Below are 17128 nucleotides of genomic sequence, written 5' to 3'. Positions count from 1 at the left end.
ATGAATGCAGGATGCAGTGCGTGAGTGAGTGAGTGGGTGAATGAATGAATGCAGGATGCAGTGAGTGAGTGGTTGTGTGAATGAATGCAGGATGCAGTGCGTGAGTGAGTGGGTGAATGAATGAATGAATGCAGGATGCAGTGAGTGAGTGAGTGGGTGAATGAATGCAGGATGCAGTGACTGAGTGGGTGAATGCAGGATGCAGTGAGTGAGTGGTTGCGTGAATGAATGCAGGATGCAGTGCATGAATGAGTGGGTGAATGAATGAATGCAGGATGCAGTGAGTGAGTGGGTGGGTGAATGAATGCAGGATGCAGTAAGTGAGTGGGTGAATGAATGAATGCAGGATGCAGTGAGTGAGTGAATGAGTGAATGCAGGATGCAGAGAGTGAGTGCGTGAGTGGGTGAATGAATGCAGGATGCAGTGAGTGAGTGGGTGAGTGGGTGAATGAATGCAGGATGCAGTGCGTGAGTGGGTGAATGAATGAATGCAGGATGCAGTGAGTGAGTGTGTGAATGAATGTACGAACAGGAATAAGTGAGTGAGTGAGTGAATGGATGAATGAATGCAGGATGCAGTGCATGAGTGAGTGAGTGGGTGGATGAATGAATGCAGGATGCAGTGAGTGACTGAATAAATGCAGGATGCAGTGAGTGAGTGAATGAATGCAGGATGCAGTGAGTGAGTGGGTGAATGAATGAATGCAGGATGCAGTGAGTGAGTGGGTGAGTGGGTGAATGAATGCAGGATGCAGTGAGTGAGTGAGTGAATGAGTGAATGCAGGATGCAGAGAGTGAGTGCGTGAGTGGGTGAATGAATGCAGGATGCAGTGAGTGAGTGGGTGAGTGGGTGAATGAATGCAGGATGCAGTGCGTGAGTGGGTGAATGAATGAATGCAGGATGCAGTGCGTGAGTGAGTGGGTGAATGAATGAATGAATGCAGGATGCAGTGAGTGGGTGAATGAATGCAGGATGCAGTGAGTGAGTGAATGAGTGAATGCAGGATGCAGAGAGTGAGTGCGTGAGTGGGTGAATGAATGCAGGATGCAGTGCGTGAGTGGGTGAGTGGGTGAATGAATGCAGGATGCAGTGCGTGAGTGAGTGGGTGAATGAGTGAATGAATGCAGGATGCAGTGAGTGGGTGAATGAATGCAGGATGCAGTGAGTGGGTGAATGAATGCAGGATGCAGTGAGTGGGTGAATGAATGCAGGATGCAGTGAGTGAGTGAGTGGCTGGATGAATGCAGGATGCGGTGAGTGTGTGAGTGGATGAATGAATGTAGGATGCAGTGAGTGAGTGGGTGAATGAATGAATGCAGGATGCAGTGCGTGGGTGAGCGAATGAGTGGGTGAGTGGATGAATGAGGAAGTGCGAGTCAGAAAACCCCAGTGTAACCGGTGAATGAGCGAACAAGGGCGTGACTGGGCGAGGAGAGATGGGAGTGAATGAGGGTGCGGTGGGTGCAGGCTTGCGCCTGAGGCAGTGCACCTGCGAGTCCGGAGGTCCAACCTGAGGGGAGGTAACGTGCGCCACCAGCAGGCTCCGTGTCCACGTGGACGGGGAGGGGCATGTGGGCGTGGCTAGGCGGGTTGTAGGCGTGGCGAGGCCTGGCGAGGAGCGTGGCGGGCCCAGCAGGGGCGGACTGTGGGCGTGGCGCGCGGGGGAGGGGGCGTGACCAGGCGGGGTGTGGGCGGGGCGAGGGCGCGGCGCGGCAGGGCTGCGCGGCCGGGTGGCGCGGGAGGAAGTCACGTGGGAGCGCGGGCTCACATGACTGGCCGCGCGATGGACCCGCTGCCCGCGGCTGCAGTCGGGGCGGCAGCTGAGGCGGAGGCTGACGAGGAGGCGGATCCCCCGGCGGCAGGTAGGGCGTGGGGCGGCGGTAGCCCCCACCTGCCCTGGGCGCGCGGCCCAACCACCCCCGGCGGACGGGGCTCAGCCGCCGCGCTCGGTCCCCGACTCGTTTCCTGCCCCCGCGCCCCGCGTTCGGCCCCACGCCCCAGTCCCTCGGAGGTCCCCCTGCCCTCCTGCGCGCCTGTCCTTTGGGGGTCCCCGTACTCTCTCGCGCCTCCGTCCCTCGGGGTCCCCTGCCCTCCTGCGCCGGGAGAGCCCTGTCCAGGTTACAGCTGGCCGCGTTCCGAGGCGCTTTCCCGGGGCTCTCAGAGGCGTCCTCGGGGACAGTTTCCTCCTCGCCCCGTTCCTGGTGCCCTGCTCTTCTGCCCTGTCCGGTCACGCTGAGCGATGGCCCTGGGGGCCACTTTCCCGGACTTGGGCGCCTTTCCCAGCCACATCCTCTCTCCCAAGCTCTTGTCGGTTGTGTGGTCTTGGGCCAGTAATTTCACGTCTCAGGACCTCTGTTTTCTCATCTGTGAACCGAATCTATAGATGTGTAGCTGCTTTTCTCTCTCTTTCAAGTGATCCTCCGCCTTAGCCTCCCAAAGTGCTGGGACTACGGGCGCGTGCAGTTACGCCCGGTAATTTTTTTTATTTTTGTAGAGATGGGATCTTGCTATGTTGTCCAGGCTGGTCTGGAGCTTCTGGCCTCAAGCGGTCCTCCTGCCTTGGCCTCCCAAAGTGCTGGGAGTACGGGCATGAGCCATCGTGCCTGTCCTGTATTTCTCTCTCTCTTTTTCTTTTTTTTTTTTGAGACAAATTCTCACTGTCACTCAGGCTGGAGTGCAATGGTGCGATCTCGGCTCATTGCAACCTCCGCCTCCCGGGTTCAAGCGATTCTCCTGCCTCAGCCTCCTGAGTAGCTGGGATTACAGGCACCCACCATGACGCTCGGCTAAATGTTGTATTTTTAGTAGAGACGGAGTTTCACCATGTTGGCCAGGCTGGTCTCGAACTCCTGACCTCAGGTGATCCAACCACCTCGGCTTCCCAGAGTGCTGGGATTACAGGCGTGAGCCACCGTGCCTGGCCTCTTGTATTTCTCTTTAAGGGATTTGGGTTAATGAGGCTAAACATGGCCGGACACGGTGGCTCACGCGTGTAATCTCAGCACTTTGGGAGGCTGAGGCGGGGGGATCACGTGGTCAGGAGATCGAGACCATCCTGGCTAACACGGTGAAACCCTGTCTCTACTAAAAATACAAAAAAAATTAGCCGGGCGCGGTGGCGGGTGCCTGTAGTCCCAGCTACTCGGGAGGCTGAGGCAGGAGAATGGCGTGAACCCAGGAGGCGGAGCTTGTAGTGAGCGGAGATAACGCCATTGCACTCCAGCCTGGGTGACAGAGCGAGACTCCGCCTCAAAAAAAAAACAAAACAAAACAACAAAAAAACACCGAGGCTAAACATTAGAAGGAATACAGGAGGGTGCCCCTTATTTCTGGATGTTCCTTCCTGTGGTCCTAGCTGCCAGAGAAGAGATGTAGGTGAGTTAAGGTTTCTTCTTGGTGGGGGGGACAAGGTTGGGGAATCCCCTTGTGGGGAGGTCTGGCAAGGTGTCGCTGAGGAGGTGATGACTGAAGTGAGCTCTGGAGGGTTGGTAGACAGTTTCTTCGTCGGCGAGAAACGGCAGCGGGGAGCGGGGGAGGGATTGTTGCATTTGGTGGGCCTCCTCGATGTGAAGACTCTGTGTCTAGAAAGAAGGTCCTTCCAGAATGGGTCTTCAGTTATTTTTTCCTTTCCCTTGTATCAGTGTAAGGGGAGGCACGTGATAGTTCTCGCTGATTAGAACATTGTGTCCATGAAGTCACATGTTGGAGGCCAGCGTGGGTCCCAGGCGGGACCCTTTCCGAGGGATCACTTGGGAACAGGTAGGCTGTGATTGGATCGGAATGCTGCTGCTACCTCAGCTTGTAAAGCAATTTGGCGTTGCTGGAGGGGTCCTCTGCAGGTGTAGGGGACTGTGTTTCCTTCAGGCCTCACAGAAGTAGACTCCAGAGGCTACCATAATGGTGTGATTTAGAGATAGTCTGAGCTCTGTACGCCTGAGGGAGCTGTGTTTCTGGGAGACCGCCCTCCCTTTGGTGTGGCCTGGAATTCCTGTAGGTAGTTGGCTTTTTCTGGGGGCAGTGGTGATTTTATCAGGAGTACTGATGGGATCCACAGATTGGGGTTGCTGGGACAAGGCAGTGCTTCACAGTGCCCTTTCCTGTAACCAGGCAAGTCTGAAAGTGGGGCTCACAGACTCTTGGGACGTAGACTGTCCTTCTGTTTGAAACTTGGTCGTCATCCTGGCAGGTGGGTGAAGTGGTATAGCAGGTCTTTTTTTTTTTTTTTTTTTTTTGAGACGGAGTCTCGCTCTGTCGCCCAGGCTGGAGTGCAGTGATGCGATCTCGGCTCACTGCAAGCTCCGCCTCCCGGGTTCACGCCATTCTCCTGCCTCAGCCTCCCGAGTAGCTGGGACTACAGGCGCCCGCCACCACGCCCGGCTAATTTTTGGTATTTTTAGTAGAGACGGGGTTTCACCATGTTAGCCAGGATGGTCTCGATCTCCTGACCTCGTGATCCAGCCGCCTCGGCCTCCCAAAGTGCTGGGATTACAGGCGTGAGCCACCGCGCCCGGCCTCGCAGGTCTTTTTACATTGAGAAAACTAAAATCCAGAGGTAAGTAATTTGCCCAAAGTGGGCAATGTCAAGGGAATGTGTGTTGGTGGGGACCCTGATTGGGTGGGCTGGAGTCAGAAAACCCCAGCCTTGAGACCAAGCACTGTGGCTCACGTCTGAAATCACAGCACTTGGGGAGGCTGAGGAGGGAGGATTGCCCGAGCCCAGGCACTAGAGACCAGCCTGGGCAACGTAGCGAAATCCCGTCTCAAATTTTTAAAAAAAGAAAACAAAAACAAAAACAGCAAAGAAAAAAGTTAAGTCTCTGAATATTGTCCGGAGACTATGTGTGTGACTTACACGTTCACTAAGGTTGGTTTGAAGGAGTGGTTGTGCCTTACGGGTATACAGTGAATTTCCTCTTCTCTAGAGTTTTGGCCACACAGCCAGAGCCCACTGGTGGTATTCATGTGGGAACTGTGAAATCTCCTGCATCTTCGGTGTTGCCAGAAAAAAATGTGCTTGTTGTACTTTTCCACATTAAGAGTCTCATTCTATTTGAATTCTTTGAAGCTTAAGCTGTGAATGCTCTCTAGGGCAACCCCCTTTACAAAAACTTAATTTTCAGTTATGCCATACGTGGACAAATGTATTTTCTTTAAAAAAGAATAGAACATTGTAGATTAAGTGAAAGTCCCATCCTAATTGCCATAATCTCCTGTCTGTACCTGAGAGGTGACCATTGTTCTCAGTTTGGGATGGACCCTTTTAGTTCTGTTTTCACATTTTATTCATATATGTACTCAGGAAACATATACTTCCTTATATAAGTGTGCTCATGTTTCCCTAGCGTAGTATATTTTCTAGCTTTCTTTTGTTTCTTTTATTTTTATTTATTTATTTTTTTGAGATGGAGTTTCGCTCTTTTGCCCAGGCTGGTGTGCAGTGGCATGATCTTGGTTCACTGCAGCCTCTGTCTCCCAGGTTCAAGTGATTTTCTTGCCTCAGCCTCCCGAGTGGCTGGGATTACAGGCATGTGCCATCACATCTGGCAAATTTTTGTACTTTTGGTATTTTTGTATATTTGGTAGCTTGTATTTTTGGTAGAGACGTGGTTTCGCCATGTTGGCCAGGCTGGTCTCGACCTCCTGGCCTCAGGTGATCCGCCCACCTTGGCCTCCCAAAGTGCTGAGATTGCAGGTGTGAGCCGCCGGGCCTGGCCTCATCTCCTTCTTTTTTTTTTTTTTTTTTTTTTTTTTGAGACAGGGTCTTACTCTGTTGCTCAGGCTGGAGTGTCATGGCACTGATCACTGCAACCTCGAACTCTTGGGCTAAAGTGTTCCTCGTGCTTCAGCCTCCTGGGTAGCTGGATCTACAGGCATGCACCATTAAGCCTGGCCAGTTTTTTTTTTTTTTTGAGATGGAGTCTCGCTCTGTTGCCCAGGCTGGAGTGCAGTGGTGCGATCTCGGCTCACTGCAAGCCCCACCTCCTGGGTTGACGCCATTCTTCTGCCTGAGCCTCCTGAGTAGCTGGGACTACAGATGCCTGCCACCACACCTGACTAATTTTTTGTATTTTTAGTAGAGATGGCATTTCACCGTGTTAGCCAGGTTGGTCTTGATCTCCTGACCTCGTGATCTGCCTGCCTCGGCCTACCAAAGTGCTGACATTACAGGTGTGAGCCACCGCGCCCAGCCACGCCTGGCCAATTTTTAAAATTTTTTGTAGAGACAGTCTGGCTGTGTTGCCCAGGTTGGTATGGAACTCCTGGCCTCAAGCAATCCTCCCACCCGGGCCTCCCAAAATGCTGGGATTTCAGGCATGAGGCACCGAGGCTGGCTGGATTTTATATTGAAACTATTCCTGTCAAAATGTCTGATTGACTGGAACATTCTGTCCTCTGACTATGCAGGATAAGGGTTTTTTCAGGGCCTGTTCTTAGGTCATGAAGCTCAATGATTGTGACATCGAGCGAGAACGGCAGTGAGTGTGGTAAGTGTGCTTGGTCATCCAGTCTGATTTCTCGGGATCGATTAATACATCGATAGAAATATGTACAGATGACCACGGCGTATCCTGACTCTGCCGTATACAGTCCTGCGGCCCTACATTGACTCTTTAGAACGAGGGTGAGTCACGCTTCACTTGCGGCTCATCCCATGGCATTCCATACATTCCATTCGGTTCGGAAGCTCCGTGCTGTTTGTCTGCGTTGACCTGGCGATGACTCCTTGAGTGTCATTGAGGCAGGTCCAGGGCCTTTGCTGACCCTCGGGGCTCCTTCACCCCTGCCCCCAGCCTTCCCCTCTTGCCTGGGCGACTTCCATGCACCCTGGGCTCCCATCAGCCCTTACCTGCAGCTGCTCGCTCACGTCAGGTCTGTTCTCTGTGTGAATACGTTGGTCAGAATTCATTGCGCTGTCACTTAAAGTTTATACTTTTTTTTTTTTGAGATGGAGTCTCGCTCTTGTTGTCCAGGCTGGAGTGCAATGGCGCGATCTCGGCTCACCGCAACCTCCTCCTCCCGGGTTCAAGCAATTCTCTTGCCTCAGCCTCCTGAGTAGCTGGGATTACAGGCATGCGCCACCACACCTGGCTAATTTTGCATTTTCAGTAGAGACGGGGTTTCTCCATGTTGGTCAGGCTGGTCTCGAACTCCCGACCTCAGGTGATCTGCCCACCTTGGCCTCCCAAAGCGCTGGGATTACAGGCGTGAGCCACCGCGCCCGGCTGGTTCTAGTGATTCTTGTGCCTCAGCCTCCCCAGTAGCTGGGATTACAGGCGTGTGCCACCACACCTGGCTAATTTTTGTATTTTTAGTAGAGACGAAGTTTCGCCATGTTGGCCAGGAAGGATGATCTCAAACTCCTGACCTCATGTGATCCACTTGCTTTGCCCTCCCAAAGTGCTGGGATTACAGGGGTGAGCCACCCCACTGGGCCTATTTATACATATGGAGCAGGGTGTGGTGGCTCACACCTGTAATCCTAACACTTCGGGAGGTTAAGGCAGGAGGATCACTTCAGGCCAGGAGTTTGAGGCCAGACTGGGCAATAGAGTGAGACCCCATCCCTATTTAAAAAAAAGATTTGTGTCTGGGCCTGGTGGTTCATGCCTGTAATCCCAGCACTTTGGGAGGCCGAGGTGGGCGGATCACCTGAGGTCAGGAAATCAAGACCAGCCTGGCCAACATGGTGAAACCCCATCTGTACAAAAATCCAATAATTAGCTGGGCATAATGGCGAGTGCCTGTAATCCCAGCTACTCGGGAGGCTGAGGCGGGAGAATTGCGTTAACCTGGGAGGCAGAGGTTGTAGTGAGCCGAGATGGTGCCGCTGCAGCCTGGTTGACAGAGCAAGACTCCAGCTCAAAAAAAAAAAAAAAAAAAAAAAGATTTGTTCATTTTATGGTGATTAAATTATGCCTCACAGTATTGTTTGCATTAGGGACAAAACCTTCTGCCCCATTTCGCTCCCTTCCATGACCCATTTTTTTTTTTTTTTTTTTTTTTTTTTTTTGAGACAGAGTCTCACTCTGTTGCCCAGGCTGGAGTGCAGTGGTGCCATCTAGCCTCACTGCAACCTCCATCTCCCGGGTTCAAGTGACTCCTGCCTCAGTCTCCCCCGTAGTTGGGATTACAGGCGTGTGCCACCATGCCCAGCTAATTTTTGTATTTTTAGTAGAGTCGGGGTTTTACCGTGTTGACCAGTTGGTCTCGAACTCCTGACTTCAGGTGATCCGCCCGCTGCAGCCTCCCAAAGTGCTGGGATTACAGGTGTGAGCCACCGTGACTGGCCATGACACATATTTTGGTAGTAAACTCCTGATGAGCAAACTTATTTTTATTTTTTTTACAAGTTTATTTTGTTTATATAGTTTTGTTACTTTTTTCTTTTTTTAATTCTGGCTCTCTCCAGAAAACAGAAACCTATTTTTCTTTAACCACAGTATCTAGAATACTATCTGCTATGTAGCAGAGTCTCAAATATTTGAATAGAATTACATTTTTATAAATTTTTGTATTTCTTATGTGATAAGACTTGACAACACTGCAAATATGTTTTGTTACTGGTCTTTAAACTTGCTCATCCTCTCTCTCTCTCTGTCTCACACACACACACACACACACACACATGCACACATATACAATTTGCAAGGTAAAACGTGTCAATTTGAAGAAAGAGGAACTAACTGAATCACTGTTATGTAGAACAGATTTTGCCAGAATTTGTGGTTAGCAAGAAAGTGATGTGTTCCGGGTAGGGGAATTCTGTTTTGGTATTATTTTGTCTTTCCTGAGAAAAGCATCACAAAAAGAGATGTTTGCCCATCCTGTTTGCTGGGGTAGTGGGAAGAGACCGGGGGTGATGGTGGTGCTGGCTGGACGTGGGTGGTTTCACAGGACCTGCTGTGTCTGAGAGGAGCCATGCGGTGATTAGAAGCTTGGAGGCTGCAGGTAGGAGGCACGGAGCCCGAGAGCGCATGGAGAGCCTGGCTGTCGGTCTCCAGCATTGTCACTGTCACCTTTTTTTTTTTTTTGGAGACAAAGTTTTTGCTCTTGTTGCCCAGGCTGGAGTGCAATGGTGCGATCTCGGCACACTGCACCCTCCGCCTCCCGGGTTCAAGCGAGTCTTCTGCCTCAGCCTCCCGAGTAGCTGGGATTACACGTGTCCACCACTGCACCTGGCTAATTTTTGTATTTTTAGTAGAGATGGGGTTTCACCATGTTGGCCAGGCTGGTCTCGACCTTGGAACCTCAGTGATCCCCCCGCCTTGGCTTCCCAAAGTGCTGGGATTACAGGCGTGAGCCACTGCACCTGGTCCGTTGTCACCCTCTGAGAAACTGGAGCGCCCCCACGCTCTGCATATTTCTACTATAGAATCACCAAAAAAAAAATATCACATAACCAGACTTAAGGGGCAGAAGTGCTTTGTGAGAAGTGTTTTTGGGAAAATATTGGCATTAAAATATCAGGTAGGGTCCCTTTTGGGAGGACTGAGGAGGGGTGTGTGTTCAGCTCTGGGAGGATCTGGTCTGCCCTTCCTGCTGTTTTCTGTTGACTGGGTCGTAGGAGGCACTTTGCTGTTTCTGTTGTGTGTAGCAGGGGTTTAATAGGGGTCTTTTTAGCTCCCTATAAGCATTTTGAAGTTTGTGTATTAGGGAAATCTGAAGTGAAATTACACAAAGTTTGATTAACCCCAGGAAGTACTGTAGGGGCCGGAGAAACTCAGGTTAGGTAATATCTTTCAAGAAGCCCAGTTACGTTATTTTCCAGGAATCTTCCAAAACCTGATTTGTGCGGGTGTCCACCAGGAGCCTGATGAGTGAGTTGTCATCACACCCAGTAATGCGCTGCTGTTGTGTGAACTGGTGCTTTCCGAAAATTTTCTTATACAAGTGATACAACCACAATCGCAAAAATTTCATAGGCAAATCACCTGTAGTTCCACCCCTTTTAACAGTCGTTGCATTTTAATATATTTCCTTTTTTCCTGTGCATTGCTTTGTATGTAGTTATCATCATAGTGAATATGCGTCTTTATAGTTAGTTCCTTTCACTTGACATTTTTCTACATTGCTAGTTTTCATAATTTTCTACCTAGTGTCTGTATAATAGTGCATTAAGGAATATAAAATTGTGCTTTGAAAGTGCTAATATGATAAAATTTCAGTTAAAAAAAATTTCAGTTAAAGATATTCTTGCCACATGTTTTCCAGAAAATGATTTGTTAAATGGAATCCATATTAAAACTTGTCCCGGAGGCTGGGTGCGGTGGCTCACGCCCGTAATCCCAGCACTTTGGGAGGCCGAGGTGGGTGGATTACAGCCTGGCCAACATGGTGAAACCCCGTCTCTACTAAAAAAAAAAAATACAAAAATTAGCCAGGCTTGGTGGCATGCGCCTGTAATCCCAGCTACTCGGGAGCCTGAGGAAGGAGAATTGCTCGAGGTTGCAGTGAGCCGAGATCGTGCCACTGCACTCCAGCCTGGGCGACAGAACAAGACTCTGTCTCAAAAACAAAAAACAAACAAAAAAACGACTTGTCCTGGGTTGGGCACAGTGGCTCATGCCTGTAATCCCAATGATTTGGGAGGCCCTACAAAGCCTGATAAGGGATAAGACTGAATGAAAAGCGAGGAAGATGCTGTACCAATTAGGCTGGTAGTTCCCTCTGGCGGGAAGAAGGCACCCAGATCTGTCAGGGATGCAACAGAAGGAGCGTTTCCAGGGTGCCGCCGTCTTTATTTTTTATTTTGTAGAGGCAGGGACTCACTACGTTGCTGAGGCTGTTCTTGAACTCCTGGGCTCAAGCAATTCTCCTGCTTCGGCCTCCCAAAGTGCTGGGATTACTGGTGTGAGCCACCGTGCCTTGTCTGGCTGTCTTTAATTCTTGGCCTGGATGGTGGTTACACGTGTTTGGTAAATAATTTTGTTCGAGTGTTCACAGAAGTTTTATAGTCCTTTCTGTGCATGTGTAAAGTATTTAATAATACAAAATAATACAATACAGGCCAGGCGCGGTGGCTCATGCCTGTAATCCCAGCACTTAGGGAGGCCGAGGCAGGCGGATCACCTGAGGTCAGGAGTTCGAGACCAGCCTGGCCAACATAACGAAACCCTGTCTCTACTAAAAATACAAAAATTAGCTAGGTGTGGTGGTGGGCGCCTGTAATCCCAGCTACTTGGGAGGCTGAGACAGGAGAATCACTTGAACCCGGGAGGCGGAGGTTGCAGTGAGCTGAGATTGCACCACTGCACTCAAGCCTGGGCAACAGAGCAAGACTTTATCTCAAAAACAAACAAACAAACAAAAATACAAAATGTTGGGGGAAAACCTGAGGTTCCTAAGATAACTTTGTAGGACTATCTGGACTGACTGCCTTGGTATTCGTGCCCCAAGTCCCGTTGGATTTACCCAGAGGGAGGTGCTTTTAGGGTGAAATCCGTTTTCTTGCCTCAGTGTCCGCTCCTAACAGAGGGCACTGTGGTTGATCAGCAGAAGAGCTCCCCTGCCTCCAGTCGTTTCTGAGGCCTGAGTGCTGCTGGCTCAGCCCGGTGCTCTGTTGAGTCCGGCTGTTTCGGTGACCCCGCGGCAGCACAGCAGGAAGGAGCACCCAGACCCTCCGGCGTCTGCAGGAACAGCAAGGCTTGTCTGGGAACCTCACTCTCAGCCAAAAGCCAAAAGCAGCTCTCTGGCCAAAGCTGTCAAGGAGAGTCAGATGATATTCATTACTGGGCACAGTTCATTATCTTCAGGACCGAAATTTCACCTCCCAGCTCCTGAGAAATTCCAGTCCAGGCTGGGGGTGGACCTGTCTTTCAAGAACCGGCCACTTAGTGCCCGTGTTTTGCACCAAAAGGAGATTTGAAATTGCATTTTCAGCTCTTCGGAGTCTGGGGAGTGTCTCTGTGTGTGCAGTTTCTTATCTCAGGACGGCACGTGCACGGTTAGCCTTCCTTCCTTGGCTAGATAGGAAAGGGGGAACACTCCTGGAAGCTTCTGCGAAGTTTAAAGTGACCCTGTGTTATGTGCAAATGGGCGTGCTTCCCTCCAAGGTGGGCTGCTCAGTGAGGGGACCGTATTCCCATCTGCCCCTGTCCTTGGGGAGATGGAATTTTTTTTTTTTTGAGACGGAGTCTCGCTCTGTCGCCCAGGCTGGAGTGCAGTCGCACAGTCTCGGCTCACTGCGAGCTCCGCCTCCCGGGTTCATGCCATTCTCCTGCCTCAGCCTCCCGAGGAGCTGGGACTACAGGCTCTTGCCACCACGCCTGGCTAATTTTTTTGTATTTTTTTAGTAGAGATGGGGTTTCACCGTGTTAGCCAGGATGGTCTCGATCTCCTGACCTCGTGATCTGCCTGCCTTGGCCTTCCAAAGTGCTGGGATTACAGGTGTGAGCCACCGCACCTGGCCGATCCCCAACTCTTTGAGAGCCTGGACAATGTGCTCTGCATTCTCCTTAGGGTCTGTGTGTGAACTAACAAGCTGAGAAGTAGGTAGTCCTAGCCTCACTTCAGAGATGAGGAAACTGAGGCATACCGAGGTTTGGTAATGAGTTAGGAGACAGAACTCGACGCTGGAGGCAGGGCCTGGATAGCAGTCGAAATTGAGGACTAGCTGAAATAGGTCCAGGGCAGAATCACCTTCCCATAAGACACGCCTGCCAGTGGGCCATGTCAGTTTACCATCACCATGGCAACACGTGGTTGCCCTTTTCCATGACAATGACTGGACAACCCAGAATTTACTACCCCTATTCTAGAAATTGCTGCATAAATCACCCCTTAGTTTGCATATAATTAAAAGTAGGTGTAAATATGAGTGCAACACTGCCTCTAAGTTGCTGCTCTGGGTGCCCTGGTAAGGGGGTGGTTCTGCTCTGCAAGGTGCAGGACCTCTGTTGCTGCTCTACGTGCTGCTGCTTCAATAAAAGTTGCTAACACCATCGGCTCAGCCTTGAATTCCTTCCTAGACAAAGCCTAGAAGCCTCTGGGCTAAGCCCGAATTTGGGGGCTGGCCTGCCTTGTATTCATATGCCCATGAGCACACGGCCAATAGGTGGTGGTGCTGGGATTCACACCAGGCGTGGGGCTGCAGCTGGGACATGAGCAGTGTGGCCTGGCCTGTGAGGGTCTCTGTTGGATTTGCGTCTGGCCACGTTAAGCAGCCATTCGTAGGCATGGAGCTTTCCCTCTTCAGATGGTTTTCCTTAGAGGGAGATAGTTGCACAGACCTTTCTCATAAATAACACCCTAGACAATTGTGCTAGGTCCTTTTTATCTTTTCAGAACAGGAATGCACTTTAAAGTTAGGAAACAGGACGTAATGAAAGAGCATGTAAATTCAGAATGCCTGTTGTGAGTGTTGAAGTCATTTTGTGGGAGAATGGTTACTTGTCTTGTTCGAGGTTGGGTTTAAGCTCCACAACAGGGGCTGGGCATAGAGGCTCACGCCTGTAATCCCAGCACTTTGGGAGGCCAAGGTAGACAGATCACTTGAGGTCAGGAGTTCGAGAACAGCCTGGCCAACATGGTGAAACCCCGTCTCTACTAAAAATACAAAAATTAGCTGGGCGTGGTGGCATGCGCCTATAATCCTAGCTACTCGGGAGGCTGAGGCAGGAGAATCATTTGAACCCAGGAGGTGGAGGTTGCAGGGAGCCAAGATTGCACCACTGCACTCCAACCTGGGTGACAAGAATGAAACTCTGTCTCAATAATTAAAAAAAAAAAAAGAAAAAAAGACCAGCCTGGGCATTACATAGCGAGACCTTTTCTCTACAAAAATGAAAAAATTAGCCAGGCATGGTGGTATGTGTCTGTAGTTCCGGTTACTTGGGAGGCTGAGGCAGGAGGATCGCTTGAGCCCAGGAGACTGAGGCTACAGTGAGCTAAGATCGTGCCACTGCACTCCAGCCTAGGAGACAACAGATCAAGACTCTGTCTCCAAAAAAAAGAGAGAAAGCTTTGCAACGTGTCTACTGAAAATATTTAGTTCATTCTGGACAACTGGGTGTAGACAGTCTGTTTCCAGTTGATTTGAACATAAAATCTCCTTGAATTGTCAGCTCTGAAAAAACAAATCACTTCTTGAATTTTGTGAGGCACAGGCTGAGTTCCCTTAAACGCATTAAGATAATCTGAGCATCCTGGTTAACCAATCTTGGAGTTTTGGGGTCTGTAAGACACCAGATGAGAGTCCAGCCTTCTGTGCATGGAAAACTAGGTCTTCGTGTTCAGTGCAAATTTAGTCGTGGGGGAAAAACTGACTAAATATTTCTCTTCCTGTGACATTTTTCACAGTTCCTAATTTGTTCTTGCTGACTTCTGAGGCGTTACATTTTCTGGTTGATTAATTGCGTTCCTGGTTGTCTACCCTTAAGGCAGCCGGGAGAAGGAAGTGCGCCTTCTTCCTTGCTGTGCTTGCCATAGATCAATCAAGGTTTGCTGAAATGGATTTAATTGTATCTCACTTGGCCCATTATGCTGGCTGACTGCTTGGAATTTTCTTGGAGGGACCTTATTTGGTGGCCAATGAAGGTTCTTCTCCATTTGGCCTCTATGAGGATCAAGACAGACTTAGCCCCGTCGGGTATTTTGGAGTATTTTCACTTTCATGTCAGGAGACCCTAGAAAAAACCGGAGTCACTTTCAGACCAAACCAACCACCAGCCAGGAGGAGGGTTAAAAAAGAAAACGCAAGAAACCAGGCATGGGTGGCATTTAGTTAAACAGAGACGAGGACTCTTTTTGGAACTCCAAACTCCTACTTGGTAAGTTATTCCAAGATTCCCGCAATTTGCTAAAATAGTATTCCTTTTTAACTCCGGAACAAATCGCTGGGCCTCCCCTCAGATAAACATTCCCGAAATGAGAGACCCGAGAGGTGTTTTGAGGAATGAGCTGAAGTCCAATGGGCCCTTTCAGAAGGGGGTTCCGGGGGATTGGTGGGACGGATGGCTCTGATGTCCTTGGCTGGCTCCGCTTGTCCCTTGACTCTGATTTGAGTCAGAGGAAATCATCTGAGCGGTGAGTATTTCCAGCACCACACTTCAGTTTTGTGACGTGGAACCAGTGATTTTTTTTTCCCCTTTTGTGGTCTGGTCTCTTGCATCTCCCATGTCCTGCTTGCGTGTGGGTGTGTGTGGGGGGTTCATATGCAGTTCCCTGGGTCTCAGCGATGGATGGCCCGTGCTCTGTTTGTAATCATCCACGGAACCTCAGGCGTGGTCTGGTTCCTGATGAGAACAAGATGCCGTTGTCCTGTCGAGGAACCTAGCTCTCTGGGGAGCCCTGACCCTGGTCAGCAGCTTGCTCCGTCTGTGGTTTGATCTGGGAATTTGGTATCAGGAGTATAGGCCCATTAAAAAAGAAAAGCTCAGACCAGGCACGGTGGGTCACACATGTAATCCCAGCACTTTAGGAGGCCGAGGTGGGAGGATCACTTGAGGTCAGGAGTTCGAGACCAGCCTGGCCATCATGGCGAAACCCTGTCTCTACCAAAAATCCAAAAAATTAGCCAGGCGTGGTAGCATGTGCCTGTAATCCCAGCTGCTCGGGAGGCTGAGGTATGAGAATCTCTTCAACCTGGGAGGTGGAGGTTGCAGTGAGCTGAGATCGTGCCACTGCCCTCCAGGCTGGGGGACAGAGCAAGACACCATCTCAAAAACAAAAAACAAACAACAAAAACAAAAACAAAACCCAGGTTGGGTGTGGTGGCTCATGCCTGTAATCCCAGCACTTTGGGAGGCTGAGGCGGGTGGATCACCTGAGGTTAGGAGTTCGAGACCAGCCTGGCCAACATGGTGAAACCCCCGTCTCTACTAAAAATACAAAAATTACCTGGGCGTGCTGGTGCATGCCTGTAGTCCCAGCTACCCGGGAGGCTGAGGCAGGAGAATTGCTGGAACCTGGGAGGCTGCGGTTGCAGAGAGCCGAGATTGCACCACTGCACTCCAGCCTGGGGGACAGAATGAGACTCCGTCTCAAAAAACAAAACAAAACAACCCAAACCAAAAACAAAATGAAAAAGAAAAGCTCAGAGCCTGGGCACCATAGTGAGACTCTGCCTCTACAAAAAAAATAAAAAGTTAGCTGCACATGATGGGGCAGGCCTGTAGCCCCGGCTACTCGGGAGGCTGAGGCAGGAAGATCACTGGAGCCTGGGAGTTCGAGGTGATCTCGCACTGTGCGAGCTGTGATCGCACTACTGTACTCCAGCCTGCACGACAGAGCGAGATCCTCTCTAAAAATAAGAATAAAGAAAAGCTTGGGCCCTGGGCACCGTGCTAGGTGCTTTAACATTTTTTGTGTTTTTTTAGTGTTTCTTTTAAAAAAATATTTTCATTTCAATAGTTTTAGGGCTGGTTTTTGGTTATGTAGATGAATTGTTCATTGGTCAAGGTTGGGTTTTTATTGTACTTGTCACCAAAATAATGTCCATGGTACACAGTAGGTAATTTTTCATCCTTCACCCCCTCCCGCCCTCTGAGGGTCCAGTGTCTGTTATCCCACTTCTGCCTGCTTTTGTGTACCCGTAGTTCAGCTCTCACTTATAAGTGAGAACATGTGGTATTTGGGTTTCTGATCCTGAGTTACTTCACTTAGGATAATGGCCTCCAGTCTCATCCAAGTTGCTGCAAAAGACATGATTTCATTCTTTTCTATGACTGAGTAGAATTCCATGATGTATATGAACCACATTTTCTGCATCTACTCATCGGTTGACGGGCACTTAGGTTGATTCCATATCTTTGCAACTGTGAATTGTGCTGCGATAAATGGGCATGTGCAGGTATTTTTTTTTGCGGCGGGGTTTTGCTCTTGTTGCCCAGGCTGCAGTGCAGTGGCACAATCTCGGCTCACTGCAACCTGTCCCTCTTGGGTTCAAGCGATTCTCCTGCCTCAGCCTCCCAAATAGCTGGGATTATAGGCACGTGCCACCGTGCCTGGCTAATTTTGTATTTTTAGTAGAGATGGGGTTTCACCATGTTAGCCAGGCTGGTCTCGAACTCCTGACCTCAAGTGATCTGCCTGCCTCGGCCTCCCAAAGTGCTGGGATTACAGGTGTGAGCCACCATGCCCGTCCCCCTTTTGATGTAATTATTTCTTTTCTTTTGGGTGATTACCCAG

At 50.1% G+C, this 17128-nt stretch overlaps 1 protein-coding gene across 7 annotated transcripts in view; it reads left to right on the top strand.

Annotated features, from left to right (window-relative positions):
• Nucleotides 1-1684: 1684 nt before the first annotated feature.
• Nucleotides 1685-17128, top strand: part of SNX8 (sorting nexin 8) — a 58322-nt gene continuing 42878 nt past the window's right edge. Inside the window, exon 1 of one of the 7 annotated variants that reach the window (XM_034963525.4) lies at nucleotides 1685-1863. In XM_034963525.4, the coding sequence (XP_034819416.1) occupies nucleotides 1770-1863 (94 nt within the window). In that variant the 5' untranslated portion in view covers nucleotides 1685-1769. Of the gene's footprint in view, nucleotides 1864-4402; nucleotides 4554-5253; nucleotides 6872-11371; nucleotides 14770-14911; nucleotides 15026-17128 lie in introns of those variants that run through there. The other 6 variants (XM_063605598.1, XM_063605601.1, XM_063605599.1 and 3 more) reach the window with 6 other exon arrangements.

Source organism: Pan paniscus, chromosome 6 (assembly GCF_029289425.2).
Source record: "Pan paniscus chromosome 6, NHGRI_mPanPan1-v2.0_pri, whole genome shotgun sequence".
Classification (NCBI taxonomy): domain Eukaryota; kingdom Metazoa; phylum Chordata; class Mammalia; order Primates; family Hominidae; genus Pan; species Pan paniscus.
Note: the sequence above shows the minus strand (reverse complement) of the source record. Positions and strands in the feature narration are given on the sequence as shown.